Here is a 15,556-nt window from a genome sequence, read left to right as displayed (position 1 = left end):
GAAACCGTTCCAGACGAGCCCTTCATTTCTGCCGGGGCCATGCAGTGAAAAATCAGCAGGGGATCAAATACTTTTTTCCCCTCACTGTAGATGTGATCGCCTTCCTAGAGAATGTTGGCTGGTTCGATCTGATCTTTTGGTTTGGTCTGTGGTTTGTCAAAAATGGATTTTGAACACAAATAATTCAGATCTGGTATAAATGGAATGAAAGTATTTACTTCTCTCTCTTGCTCCTGTTATCCACTCTACAGAAAGGTTGTATGAACATGTTTCTCTTGTAGGCTGCTCGGGCTTCTGCCTGAGTAGGCCTGTTTTGTTCATGCTTTGCTTTGTAACTCTAACATCTTTATGCGTAGAATAATGCCTTGTAATGCTTGTTAATGTTTTGTAACTTAAGCTTTATGCCTTGTATGGGATTTCATTCTGTTTTACAATGTTAATTAAATATCTGCCTTTTATAGGCAATTCTCAGACATTTGATGGTTTATTACTGTTACTCAACTATAGTCTCTTGCATATTGCTAAATCATCTTTATGTAGTCAGATATTCCGTTTTAATAGACTTTGATCATATTAATTGCATAGTCTTATAACGGGTCATATGTAAGGTATATATAAAATGCATATATGATACATATTACTTAACTGCAATGGTTTGCCCTAATGAATTGGACCCATCAGTCAGATAATGTATTTTATAAGAGGTGTAGTACTAGACCATATGGCTAAAGTCTATCAGCTCACCCTCTCTGTCTGAGACGTACAAGACAGCAGCTGGGCTAGGCAACCACAAGCAATCATTCTGTCAGCTTTCCTTTCAATCTGCAAGCTGTTAGCAATCTTAACATCTAGCCTAAACTACAGTGCCTTCAGAAAGTATTGATACCCTTTGACTTATTCCACATTTTGTTGTGTTACAGCCTGAATTCAAAATGGATTTTATATATATTTTTCTCACCCATCTACACAAAATACCCCATAATGATAAGGTGAAAACATGTTTTTCAAAATTTGTGCAAATTTATTGAAAATGAAATACATAAATACCTAATTTACATAAGTAGTCACACCCCTGGGTCAGTACATGTTAGAATCATCTTTGGCAGCAATAACAGCTGTGAGTCTTTCTGGGTAAGTCTCTAAGAGCTTTGCACAACTGGATTGTACAACATTCTTCAAGCTCTGTCAAGTTGCTGGTGGTTAGCTTAGTGGTTAAGAGCGTTGTGCCAGTAACCGAAAGGTCGCTGGTTCTAATCCCCGAGGCCGACTAGGTGAAAAATCTGTCGATGTGCCCTTGAGCAAGGCACTTAACCCTAATTGCTCCTGTAAGTTGCTCTGGATAAGAGCGTCTGCTAAAAATGAATAAAATGTTTTTAAAAATAAATAAAAAATAATTGCTAGACAGCCATTTTTAAATCTTGCCATAGATTTTTAAGCCGATTTAAGTCAAAACTGTAACTAGGCCACTCAGGAACATTCAAAGTCATCTTGGTAAGCAACTCCAATCTATATTTGGCCTTGTGTTTTAGGTTATTGTCCTGCTGGAAGGTGAATTTGTTTCCCAGTCTGTTGGAAAGCAGACAAACCAGGTTTTCCTCTAGGATTTTGCCTGTGCTTAGCTCTATTCCGGTTTTTTTAATCCAAAAAAACTCCCTAGTCCTTGCTGATGACAAGCATACACATAACATGATGCAGCCGCTACCATGCTTGAAAATATAAGAGTGGTACTCAGTGATATGTTGTGTTGAATTTTCCCCAAACATAATGCTTTGTATTCAGGACATAAAGTTAATTTCTTTGCCACATTTTTTGCAGTTTTACTTTAGTGCCCTATTGCAAACAGGATGCATGTTTTGGAATATTTTTGATTCTGTACAAGCTTCCTTCTTTTCATTCTGTCATTTAGGTTAGTATTGTGGAGTAACAACAATGTTGTTGATCCATCCTCAGTTTTCTCTATCACAGCCATTAAACTCTGTAACTGATTTAAAGTCACCATTGGCCTCATGGTGAAATCCCTGAGCGGTTTCCTTCCTCTCTGGCAACTGATTTAGAAAGGACGCCTGTATCTTTGTAGTGACTGGGTGTGATTAATATCTGGGTGTGATTAATAACTTCCCCATGCTCAAAGGGATATTCAATGTCTGCTTTTTTTTACCCATCTACCAATAGGTGTCCTTCTTTGCGAGGCATTGGAAAACCTCCGTGGTCTTTGGGTTGAAATTCACTGCTCGACTGAGGGACCTTACAGATAATTGAATGTGTGGGGTACAGAGATGAGGTAGTTATTCAAAAATCATGTTAAACACTTTTATTGCACACAGAGTGAGTCCATGCAACTTATTATGTGACTTGTTAAGCACATTTTTACTCCTGAACTTATGTATGCTTGCCATAACAAAGGGGTTGAATACTTATTGACATTTCAGCTTTTCATTTGTAATTTTTTGAAAAATGTCTAAAAACATTATTCCACTTTGACATTATAGGGTATTGTGTGTAGGCCAGTGACACAACATCTCAATTTAATCCATTTTAAATTCAGGCTGTAACACAACAAAATGTGGAAAAAGTCAAGGGGTGTGAATACTTTCTGAAGGCACTGTCAATGGCGTTTACCTCCTCAGCAGCGGTTTCTTCTTCTACTTCTTCTTCAGTTTCCTCAGGAGCGTCAGGGACGCTGGCATCGCTGGTCACAGGAGCGGGTGGTTCTGGTGCAGCAGTCTGGGTCTCTTCTGTACCTAAACGGATCATTGTTGTCGTGAAGAAGGGCTCATACCCGAAACGTTTGTGTGGGAATAAAAATCTGTTCATTTAAGTTTATTCACCAGAGTGCTATTTTTGTTCTTACCTAAACAATTTAATTATACTGTATACAAGACAGATTTATAAAATCATTGATTAACTATTGATATGTGCATCTTGATAAGGTCTCTTGCCATACCTGCTATCTCAGTGACCTCTGGTGCTGCTGTGGTTGCGGCTGCTTCCGCTCTGCAGGTGAAAGAGTAGAGAATATGCATAATGAATGATGAATGTTTTCAGGTTTGTACATTATGAGAATGTTTTGTTATTTCCTGGTCCTTTGTACAACAACAGCAGCAACAACAACAACAACAGCAACAAATGCCATACAAAAAAAAGACATACAAAAAACTCTGTCCATAATAGTCCACCTAAGCTGATGGTTTGTGAAAAACAGCATTTGACAACAAGCACTTATCCCTCAATTACTTTACAAGATAATTACCATGGCAATAAACAAGCTCTCCACCTGTTTTAAGAATACAATGGTCTTCAACCGGCAGCACTTGATGGTAATTTATGGTAATTATGTCACATGATATGGTAATTTAAAGGTAATTAACAACAACTTAAAATTAAGTATACTAATGTCATTACATTTACATTTTAGTCATTTAGCAGACGCTCTTATCCAGAGCGACTTACAGTTAGTGAACACACCTTTTTTCATACTTTTTTATTTTTTTACATCCCTGCTGGCCATTCCCTCCCCTACCCTGGACGACACTAGGCCAATTGTGCGCCGCCCATGAGTCTCCCGGTCGTGGCCAGCTGCGACAGAGCCTGGATACGAACCAGGATCTCTAGTGGCACAGCTAGCACTGCGATTCAGTGCCTTAGACCACTGCGCCACTCAGGACTTTCTTTCTCAGAGCTCCTGGCTGCTGCTGCCTACGTTACAATCAATTTGGGCCGTCGGGCTCACTTGGGGTGACGATGTATCATAGTGATTTTCCTGAAGGTGACAATAGCAGCTATGTCCCTGTAACAATGGCAGCTTTCTCTTTCTCTTTCCATTCCATTCATTTTTCTCATAGGGATTTTACCCTATGACAAACAATGTCAGTACACAACAAGTTATTGCTCACGTATACCCTATAATCATATATCATTGGAAAGCTAGACACATTTTCGGGAATGTTCAGGTCAACAGAACTTTGACCTCTAGGGTACATATCAGAATTACCTGTATAAATTGCTTTGAATAAGAAACCCTTATACATTTTAAACTTTATTTGACAAGTGTTTCTGAGAGGTGATGAAATGACCTTTCAAATGATAAATAATATAACCAACTTTGAAAGCACCACCTACAACTATTGTTTCAAAATAGCCCATATTGTGCCATTGACATTATAATTTTGGAAGCTCAGCCATATCATTCCATGTAGTGGGGCAGCTATGTTTTTGGGTTGTAACTTTGGAGATAGAACCACCAAATTGCACACACACAGCTAGAACAGGGTTTAAAAAATATTTGTAGATACAGGGCCATCACAGGATTCACACATTAACCCCACAGAAGCCTTTTTCAAATATGGCCGCCAAACATCTCAATGGGGTCTTGTTGAATCAATTTCGCATGAACATACTTGTATGAAATATAATTGTAGTATGCCCAATAATATCTTAAAGTATTCATAGTGATGTAGAATACACAACCAAATGAGCCAGGTGTGTGACCGTCTGCCAGCAAATAAAGATGTTAAAATATTCACACAATTGTGGTAATAATATGCCCCAAAAGCTGTCTGAATCACTGATTTATCAATTCTTAATTGCAATATTTCATCTGCAAACATGTAAAAATTGACATGTATATGTAAATATTCATTGGTGTGGGCTGATTAAAATGATATACAATGTATCCTATTAACTGTTTTCATTATGAAGACTATAGACCTGCCCCTTACATTACATTACAATGTAGTAAAATCCAATGTTGGGCCTGTTGAGGCCAGGGTTGGGGAGTAATGGATTACATTCAATCTGTTACATGTAATTGATTACAAAAAAACTGTAACTGTAATCTGTTACGTTACCAGCAAAAATATTTGTACTTCTAGGATTACTTTTAAATTCAGAAAGGATGTTCGCGACAAAATTATTTCACACCTTTCTGTTTTCTCAATGCCATTCAAATCAGCATTGAAAAAAGGTGAGCTTGGAGGGCACTATGGTGTTGAACGCTGGTATGGTCATGCCAAATTGATCCAATAAGACCCCATTGAGTTGTTTGGCGGCCATATTGGGAAAAGGCTTCTGTGGGGTTAATACGTGAATCCTGTGATGGCCCTGTACCTATAAATCATTTAAAAACCCTGTTCTAGCTGTGTGTGTGCAATTTGGTGGTTCTATCACCAAAGTTACAATTTAAAAAAACATAGCTGCCCCACCACATAGAATTCTATGGCTAAGCTTCCTACATTCTAATGTCAATGGCACAATATGGGCTATTTTTAAACAATAGTACTTTCAAAGTTGGTTACATCATAACAAAGTATCAATCATAAAATGCGTCAATGTGTCCTTTTTAAAGCAATTTATACAGGTAATTCTGATATGTACCCTAGATCAGGGGTTCCCAACCTTTCCCCCAGGGCCCCCTTTATCACAATTGAAAAATGTAATGTAATGGAGGGATGAGAAAGAGAAAGCTACCATTGTTACAATGCTATCACACACTTTCCAACTCTAGGGACATAGACCTTCAGGAAAATCACTATGATACATCTTCACCCCAAGTAAGCCTGACCGACCCCCCTGGGCCATGGACTACATGGAGTGCGGGAATCATATGGCAGGTCAAATTCAAAGCCAGACTCAAGAGGGCTGCAATGCGTGTGAGAAAGCAGCACCATTGACAACTATCAGCAGACAGCAGGCGGCATACTGTCTTGTCTCTAAGCCTTACCCAGTCGACTGCCTCTCGTCTCGCAGATTCATCCTCTATGAAAGGAGAAAAATCACAATCATAACATGTCATGCACATCATCTGGATTTTAAACCAATAACATAGCACTTCAAAACTGTGTAGCATATAAAGTATCACTGAAACATGCACTTGGGAGTGCTGTCTGCAAATATACATGCATTTGATAAACTCTTATGGATGTAAATTAATCAAATTGACTAGACTAGAGATTCATATGATGCTGTTTTGTGTGTTAATGGGAGCAATATAATAAGGATATGTTTCCCCTTCTCTCAAGAGACTGATACAGTGGGGGAAAAAAGTATTTAGTCAGCCACCAATTGTGCAAGTTCTCCCACTTAAAAAGATGAGAGAGGCCTGTAATGTTCATCATAGGTACACGTCAACTATGACAGACAAATTGAGAAAAAAAAATCCAGAAAATCACATGGTAGGATTTTTAATGAATTTATTTGCAAATTATGGTGGAAAATAAGTATTTGGTCACCTACAAACAAGCAAGATTTCTGGCTCTCACAGACCTGTAACTTCTTCTTTAAGAGGCTCCTCTGTCCTCCACTCGTTACCTGTATTAATGGCACCTGTTTGAACTTGTTATCAGTATAAAAGACACCTGTCCACAACCTCAAACAATCACACTCCAAACTCCACTATGGCCAAGACCAAAGAGCTGTCAAAGGACACCAGAAACAAAATTGTAGACCTGCACCAGGCTGGGAAGACTGAATCTGCAATAGGTAAGCAGCTTGGTTTTAAGAAATCAACTGTGGGAGCAATTATTAGGAAATGGAAGACATACAAGACCACTGATAATCTCCCTCGATCTGGGGCTCCACGCAAGATCTCACCCCGTGGGGTCAAAATGATCACAAGAACGGTGAGCAAAAATCCCAGAACCACACGGGGGGACCTAGTGAATGACCTGCAGAGAGCTGGGACCAAAGTAACAAAGCCTACCATCAGTAACACACTACGCCGCCAGGGACTCAAATCCTGCAGTGCCAGACGTGTCCCCCTGCTTAAGCCAGTACATGTCCAGGCCCGTCTGAAGTTTGCTAGAGTGCATGTGGATGATCCAGAAGAGGATTGGGAGAATGTCATATGGTCAGATGAACCAAAATATAACTTTTTGGTAAAAACTCAACTCGTCGTGTTTGGAGGACAAAGAATGCTGAGTTGCATCCAAAGAACACCATACCTACTGTGAAGCATGGGGGTGGAAACATCATGCTTTGGGGCTGTTTTTCTGCAAAGGGACCAGGACGACTGATCCGTGTAAAGGAAAGAATGAATGGTGCCATGTATTGTGAGATTTTGAGTGAAAACCTCCTTCCATCAGCAAGGGCATTGAAGATGAAACGTGGCTGGGTCTTTCAGCATGACAATGATCCCAAACACACCGCCCGGGCAACGAAGGAGTGGCTTCGTAAGAAGCATTTCAAGGTCCTGGAGTGGCCTAGCCAGTCTCCAGATCTCAACCCCATAGAAAATCTTTGGAGGGAGTTGAAAGTCCGTGTTGCCCAGCGACAGCCCCAAAACATCACTGCTCTAGAGGAGATTTGCATGGAGGAATGGGCCAAAATACCAGCAACAGTGTGTGAAAACTTACAGAAAACGTTTGACCTGTGTCATTGCCAACAAAGGGTATATAACAAAGTATTGAGAAACTTTTGTTATTGACCAAATACTTATTTTCCACCATAATTTGCAAATAAATTCATTAAAAATCCTACAATGTGATTTTCTGGATTTTTTTTCTCATTTTGTCTGTCATAGTTGACGTGTACCTATGATGAAAATTACAGGCCTCTCTCATCTTTTTAAGTGGGAGAACTTGCACAATTGGTGGCTGACTAAATACTTTTTCCCCCCACTGTATGTAATTAATACTGAGAGGAAAGACAAGTTCCAACAATTACTTTCCCTGTGGCTATTGTGCAAGAAACAATGCTGTTGTTTCCTGAGGAAATGTACTGAAATAAATGGATTTCACGCGATATCATAAATTCACCCATTGGCCATTTCCATTTAAATGTGTTTTACCCCCAGTAAAGACGTGCATATGTTCATTCAAATAATTAAACTAATTATTGGTCTCACTGTTAGAAAACATAAAAGGAAGGCATGTGTTGTTGGTTCCTCACCCTGTACACCATACTCATGTGCTCCTCTGAGTTGCTGAAGTTAGTGGCCAGGTCAGCGAGACACAGAGACTCGTGTTGACATGTGTGAACCCATGTTGTGTACTCTGTAGTACCAGGGATCCGGTCAAAGAAGATCCGGAAGGCCTCCCACACAGCCTCCTGACAAACTGACCAAAGACAGAACAGTCTTCCAGTGAGAATGAAAGATCCTCAGCACTTCTACCAATAGATACAGATCCACATAAAGTCCAAGTGTGCATCCCAAATGGCACCCTATTCCCTATATAGTGCACTACCTTTGACCACAGCCCTATAGGCCCTGGTCAAGAAAAGTAGTGCACTGTAAAGGGAATAGGGTGCCATTTGGGAGACAGGCCAAAAACTCATCATGGGGGTGATAGAGATGTCTCAAAGGAAAAATAACTCTAAACCAAGCAGATGTTTTTTTTAACTTTTTTTGTCATTTAGCAGACGCTCTTATCCAGAGCGACATTTTTTTTCATACTGGCCCCGTGTGGGAATCGAACCCACAACCCTGGCTTTGCAAGCGCCATGCTCTACCAACTGAGCTACACAGGGCCCTGTTTTCAGATACATGAGGTTTCAATAGTAGTGAGATAAAAGCTGGGAGAACAGTGGCTTTATCTTGTCAAGAGAACACATCGATGGTTCTCATGATGAACAACTAAAGTCAGTCATTTCTTTCCCTGATCTGTCCTTGGCCAAGTTCCCCACTCCATCCTCCCCTCAGAATGGCCCAGATTGGTTACCCTTTAAAATGTGAAATTTTCAAGACTATTGCTGCAATCATTCAGTTTGTTCTTATGCTTCAATACACCCATTTTGAGACTTTCAGCACGGAAATAGTCTATTTTGTAGAATAGACACAAAGCCTTATGTCTGCTGAAAAGCTAAAAGTCTGCTCTTTTATCATCTTTACAAAACCTGTGGGGAAAAAAATGAATTCCTATTCCCAAAGGTGTGCTTTCATGTTTTTTTGAAAGGCAGCGAATATGTCCCAAATGGCACCCCATTTCCTATATAGTGCACTACTTTTGTATTGCATGCTGCCTCAGGGTGAAGCTGTGAGTTTTCTCCCTACTTTATCTCAGAAAGAACTCTGGATTACTTTGTTGCTATGCTGCTCCACAGTCTTCAGTTCTCTTCACTCTCTAGACTTGTTCTCTCTGGTGCACACCTGGATATCAAGTTGTAGGTACTGCTATGGGTACTGTTATGGGTACTGCTATGGTCCACAATCTATACTAATTTAGACATTTATCACTGGTGCACACCACAACCTTCACCATTTAGTTTGAGTTGAGGCTTTACACGCTACGCAGCATTCAGGGCCTCAACTCATGCTCTCTAGGGCAGAAGAGCTGGATACTAAACATATCACACTGCAATAGCCAACATGATGGCATTTGATTACATAGCTGTAATGATTGTCTGTAATGAATTGGAGGCCCATACCTCTGAGCCTGTAGTAGGCTTGATGGCTGGCGATGACCTCATTGATGGTCTCCTGAGGACAGACTCTCACTCCAGAGTGAAAGACCGCGGACCTCTTCCTCCGATGCTTTTCCAGGTCAAATATCGTTCTGACAGAGTTTTGTTTGGTCGTTTTCAGAAGTTCAACCAAGTGCATAGAATTGATGGCTTCTGTTTCTGTCCCGATTACTCCTCTCTGCAAAGAGCCCCGATTATTCCTCTCTGCAAAGACAAGATAAAAAGGAAAAATACATTCAAACCATGATATTTTCAAGATGTGTGAAATTGTATAATGTGCTGTACAATGTTTGAAAAGCCTGTGTTGAAAAGCAAATTTTTCCCTCATGGCTATCCTGAAACAAATTACAGTTCTATTCTATCAATGCATACAATATTCAACCATGTCTCTGGTTTCTATTTATGATATAAATAAATAATTGCATGATCTCTCAGCTGTGAGAGAGAAGAATTGTACTGTGGTGGTGGAGGGAAATTCAGGACAGCCATCATTCAAACCACTTATCAGCAGAAAGTATCCCAGCTAGCACATAGCGTTCTGAGAACCATATGTTTCTTAGAGCTTGGTCAGAGCGTGGTTGTCCTATGGTTATTTTGCATACAACCTTCCCACAACTTTCTGGGAATGGTGCAGGATAGTTGCTTGGCTTTGGAAAATTCTCAGCACATTTAAGGAACTTGACAAAAAATACATATTTTCTTGGTATTTCATTACTTTAACCGAACGTTTCCTAAACGTTCAAACATGATTACATTTTGGTAATGTTCTAGGAACGGTCTCCAACTGGTTTGACATTGGGAATGTTCTCAATTAGTTTAGAAAGCGTTCAGAAACAACGTTGTTCTGTCGGAATATCAGTACTTCAGCATAATGTTTCCTACAGGTTTGCTCATGGTTCTATTCAAAGTAGCTTTCTCAAATTGTTCCCGAGGACGTTAAGAAAACTGTCCATAAAAAACACAAGGAAAGGTAGTAGAGTTCAGAGAATGTTCTAAGCATGTTATTTAAAACAATACATTCCATTCGCAAAACGTGAAGAAAACTTTCCATAAAAAACACAAGAAAACGTTATTAAAGTTCAGAGAATGTTCTAAGAATGTTATTTAAAAACATATATGCTCCTGAGTGGCGCAGTGGTCTAAGGCACTGCATCGCAGTGCTAACTGTGCCACTAGAGATCCTGGTTCGAATCCAGGCTCTGTCGCAGCCGGCCGCGACTGGGAGACTCATGGGCGGCGCACAATTGGCCCAGCGTCGTCCAGGGTAGGGGAGGGAATGGCCGGCAGGGATGTAGCTCAGTTGATAGAGCATGGCGTTTGCAACGCCAGGGTTGTGGGTTTGATTCCCACGGGGGGCCAGTATAAAAAAATATGTATTCACTAACTGTAAGTCGCTCTGGATAAGAGCGTCTGCTAAATGACGTAAATGTAAATATATGTTCTGTTCTCAGCATCAACAAAACTATCTATATCTTGTTAAGTGTGTTCAGGTGTGTTGGCCACGCACACTAATTGGCCACACCTGATCTTAATGAGTACTTGTTTCTTTTGAAATGGGGTCTGTTTGAATAGACTAAAAGGAATATATTAGTCTATAATTTGGATGCGTAAATAAACATGGCATGCTAGCTCCATCCTGATGGTGCAGTGGACTAATTCCATAGATAGAGAACAGAAGATTATAGGTTTGAATCTCACTGATGCCGGTTCACAATAAAAAAATAAGTATGATTGCATGATGAATAGCTAAAGAAATGAATTTCCATATGTGCTTGGAGTTCAAAAAGTTTACCCCAAAGAAGCTAGCAGTGTTATTAAAACTCTTAATTAAAGATTCTGTGAAAGTTTTAAGGAAGTTATTAAAAAAACTCAAAATAACCTATAATTTCCGTTCTCAGAGCGTTAATAAAACCTCCCAGGAAAACCTTAAAGGAACCAGACTAAAACATTATCAGAACATCTCTGCCACCTAAAGATAAGCTTCCCAGAACAGGCAAAATGTTCACTATTGTTCTTAGAACGTTTACCGGTCAGGAAATGTATGGCTTCATTCCCACAACCAATGTGAAACCAAAAACATACGTTCCCACAACTTCCAAGGAACCAAATGTGCTAGCTGGGTAATGTTTACATCCCCTAACCATGAAGGAACATGGCCTTTTCAGATTTGCACTCATCACCAAGGAAACAGAGACCATCACAGTCCTAATTGAAATGTTGTCAGTAGATTTCAATGTAATACAGAGACAGAAAAGATCCATGAAAATGAGGATCAAAATTAATCTGAAAATGATTGTTACTTCATGGTCATGGGTGGATATTTGAAATTGAGTCGCTTAATTTCATTGCAGAAAATGACATGTTTTATTTATTTTTTCCTTACTGCAAATATTTACAGTTTGAGCAATTCTCTAAGACCTTGAAACAGCCTTTCGTTCTGTGTGTGTGCGTGTTTAATCCTACAAGAAAACATCTGTCCTCTTTTGATATAACAACAAATAATACTGAGCACTTTGTGTGGTTATCAAGTTGTGGGTACTGCTATGGGTACTGCCATGGTCCACAACCTATTGGCCTACTTATTTAGACATTTCTGCTGGTATAGTGTATAACCATGATCACTGCACAATCAAACTATAATAAACAGGCATTCCTTTGTCAGCTGTAGTTATTTTCTTTATTTAACTTGCTGTTAAATTTGACCCTTTGTCTCTATAGCCTTAAAACAGTTGTATCTTCCAAGTCCTTATTACGTCACCAAGTTAGTGGCAACTGGTTATGCAACCACAATGAGCTCTAAATTGTTCAAACAATGCCGAAAGTTCAAACAATTTCAAAGAGGTTGTGACAAATGTGGGGAGGTCGCTCACCTCTTAGGAAAACTCATCAGTATCAGGATTGGAAGTACTGTATGTAGTACTGTAGAACTATAGGCCTACAACCTGTTGTTATGCCACCATTTTGGACCTGCTCATCCTGCCCGCCATATTCCTATCATGCCTGCCATATTCCCCATCATATGCTGGCTTCCTTGCTGCCATATTCACTCCTTACAAGGTGCAGTATCTCTTACATGTGTTTCAAATGCAAGACTGGGAGTAGTATCCTACAAAACTTTTTGTGCAAACATATTGTAGTTCAATCAGTATAATCAGCGTAATAAGTAGGCGTATGCATCAGAGCTTTAATGGTAGCAGTGATATACCAGCGGTAAAGATAGTAACTCATTTTGGACAATTCTAATGCTTGGTTCAACCCAATTACCCTTAAAGTAATCTTGCAGATTGCCGTTGTAAAGTTCCACATACAATGTCCATAATGTAAAATCATCTTAAATATGAAACTGAAATGATTTAACCCACTGTATAAGGGGTGTAACATTTGATATCTAAAGCAGCAAGATCCCATAAAAACGGAGTAAGTGTAGTGCCCTTTGGGTACTAAAGGTTTATGGGTCTGTGAACTAAAATGGAGCTGGAAGCTTACCTTTAACTGCAGTGACTTGGAGAGTGAAGAGGAACAGCGTAATAATGAGTCCACATTTCCAAGGCATGATGGAACCGTTTTGTTTACAAAGTTAGAACAAGAAAAAAGTCCAGGTGCGGTGTTTATCTCATATGGTGCTAATACAGTCCTTGGGATCACTTAATATCAGGGTGTCTATCGATTCCGCATGGAGGAGGCTGGTCATTTAGGCTTTGACTTGCTTCCCGGCAGATGGTGAGAATTTGATGGTGGCATCTGACAGACATGGCATGGAACTAGGCAAGCTCTCTGGGTCCAACTAGAGATTGTGGACGTGCTCGAAGTGTGACAAGAGGGACAGGGTTAAAAAAGCAGACACTGTTTCGGGAATGATCTGTTTATCTACTGCTCAGACATAATCCGTCTTTACCCCATGGGCCCAACAGCGTCATCCTGTTAGGGGCTTTCTTGGTGGAAGCATCTGTCAACCAGGGACCTGCCTGCCACCTCCTGGCACTCCTGCCCACCTCATCCTCCACGTCCACTCCCAGCCTCACCTGAGACTGCCCCCCCACTTACCTCCTCACCCCATCAACTACTCACTATGCCACCCAGATCCCTACTGTCCTCTTTAAGCTTACTTGGCACCCAACTACAGCAGCTTTCAGTACATTCTTGACAAGACAATGCACTCTGTTCCCCTGTGAGTAGTACTGTACAGTACGTCAGACAGTGTTGTGTCTCCTCTAGGGTTTAAAGTGGGTGCTTTAACTGTGGATTTCCCCCTGCACTCCTGTCAGCTAGCAGGGGGGGTTGCCAACCGCCGCTGTTATTTGCGTTCTTGCCGCTCTTTTTTTATTTTGCTCAATTGATAACAATTATAACTTCTGACACAGAGTGTTTGCAAGGAAATAATGTTCTCATTGGCTTTTCATATGTGAAGACATTCAAAACTCTCCATATTCGCTGAGTCTCTATGTTGTTATGATGTTATGTGTTTTAATTGCACTGGCCTAAGGTACTGTAACTAACTAATGACTGCGGTAACATGTTCAACTCCTCCAGCTCTGCCACCAAGCGAATCTTACTTCGAGCAGATGACTAGTATAATCACAGGGTTAATCCAGTCAATGTAGCCTCCCAAGCCTCTCAGTATAACCCTTGACAGGTAAATAGAAGGTCCCGTTCACACTGACCAACGCAGTGTAAATTGACCCAACTCAATATATTTCAATAGGGAGGGTGCGCCGGAGTGGCGGCGGGTAGGTGCATGAAGTTGCGCTACACAACGCACTACCAACAAGCCTTCAAAAGGCACAAAGTGCCTACTCCTCCGTTAGCTCTGCGTGGGATGCATCATCAGTGTGTGAGAGCCCTAATCCCTCCCTCCCTTTCCAAAATCCAAGTGCGTAAACACAGGTCTCTGGGAGTGAAGACCAAGCACCTGTTACAAGAAGGAAAACAACTGGAAAGGGTAATCCTATTGTGGATTTCCACTCACTTGTCTAGATGACGCAACAGGTCTGTTGCGGCCAAACATTAGGACACGCTCTGTCCGCCCTGTTGTGAGGTGTAGTGGAATGACATGTGACAACATGCTTATTGATTGACGTGCTGAGCTTGGATGGACGGGGTGTCCCGGATGGAAGGCGACTAGGGACGGACACCAGCAGACGAGGGAGGAACCCTGGCATGGATCCTGGCTGTCTCCTTTAGAGAACCTTGTAATAAAAGTTGACATCAGACAAAGTGATGGAGCTCGACTGGGAAGACCTCTGATAACTCCAGTTTCATGCATTTAGAATCTAAATGAATCTAGATTCTAGATGCCAAAGAACCAGAACCGAATCATTCCTATTACGGAATGAGATCAGTATACAGGATGCAAGAAAGACAACTGAAAACATCTATATGTAGGCCTAATCATTGTCATGGATGATCAGGCAGTGCTGTCTAACCTATGTTTGGTTATCCCCCTCTGACCCTTTTAAAGAGCATTATGAGTCATCGTCTCATCACTGTTTACACTCCCTGGGGCTAATAATGTTGCCTGAGGGCTTTGCCAAGATGAAAATGTCAACGCTGTTATAGAGGCTGCTTTATATTATCTGCTTGGTTGAGCCTTTCCTTATCATATAGAATAAGCTTGAGTCATATTCTGAAGGGAATAAGCATTATAGCCTTTTTTAAAGGGATTTGTTGGGGGTAAAGGTACATATCATTGGTACAGAACAAATCCTTATCATCAGTCGAAAAGAAAGAGCTCCTCCAGGGGTGAACTTTAGAACAACACCCTATATAACGTCACGTTTACTATCGCAAATCCAACATCAGGTAGCCTGGAGAAATACTCCTCTTTCCCTTTTAGAACAGTGTAGCGAATCATTTGGCTATGGTCTGTGGTGTTCTATTGGTTAAAGTTTAACTTGAACAAACTAAGTTTGCTAACTAATCCTGTCAAGCAAGGCACTTCAGTTCTGCCTCTGGATTACTCTGTCTGTCGGTTTTGCAGACAAAGATCTGACTCACCCTCAGTCTCTAAAAACGTAATCTTGTTCCAAAATGTATCCTTTGAACACTCAGCATAACAGAGTGTGCGTGCGTAAATGTACTCATTACCATCCCAGAAAGAGGTATTTTTGTAGGCCTCAGAGAAAAATAAAGTGTATGATTTTTGTAAAATTACTATTCCACA

The 15,556-nt window shown here is 40.6% G+C and overlaps 1 protein-coding gene across 1 annotated transcript in view; it reads right to left on the bottom strand.

Annotated features, from left to right (window-relative positions):
* The window catches only part of LOC121549042 (titin-like), a 39,265-nt gene extending 26,056 nt beyond the window's left edge, over positions 1-13,209 (bottom strand). Inside the window, exons 1-6 of the mRNA XM_041860841.2 lie at positions 12,883-13,209; positions 9,361-9,600; positions 7,885-8,051; positions 5,720-5,754; positions 2,945-2,994; positions 2,620-2,741 (exon numbers count right to left, since the gene is read on the bottom strand). Of these exons, the coding sequence (XP_041716775.2) occupies positions 2,620-2,741; positions 2,945-2,994; positions 5,720-5,754; positions 7,885-8,051; positions 9,361-9,600; positions 12,883-12,949 (681 nt within the window). The 5' untranslated portion in view covers positions 12,950-13,209. The remainder of the gene's footprint in view (positions 1-2,619; positions 2,742-2,944; positions 2,995-5,719; positions 5,755-7,884; positions 8,052-9,360; positions 9,601-12,882) is intronic.
* Between the last annotated feature and the right edge of the window lie 2,347 nt (positions 13,210-15,556).

Source organism: Coregonus clupeaformis, chromosome 33 (genome assembly GCF_020615455.1).
Source record: "Coregonus clupeaformis isolate EN_2021a chromosome 33, ASM2061545v1, whole genome shotgun sequence".
NCBI lineage: Eukaryota > Metazoa > Chordata > Actinopteri > Salmoniformes > Salmonidae > Coregonus > Coregonus clupeaformis.
This window is presented reverse-complemented; position numbering and strand designations above follow the sequence as displayed.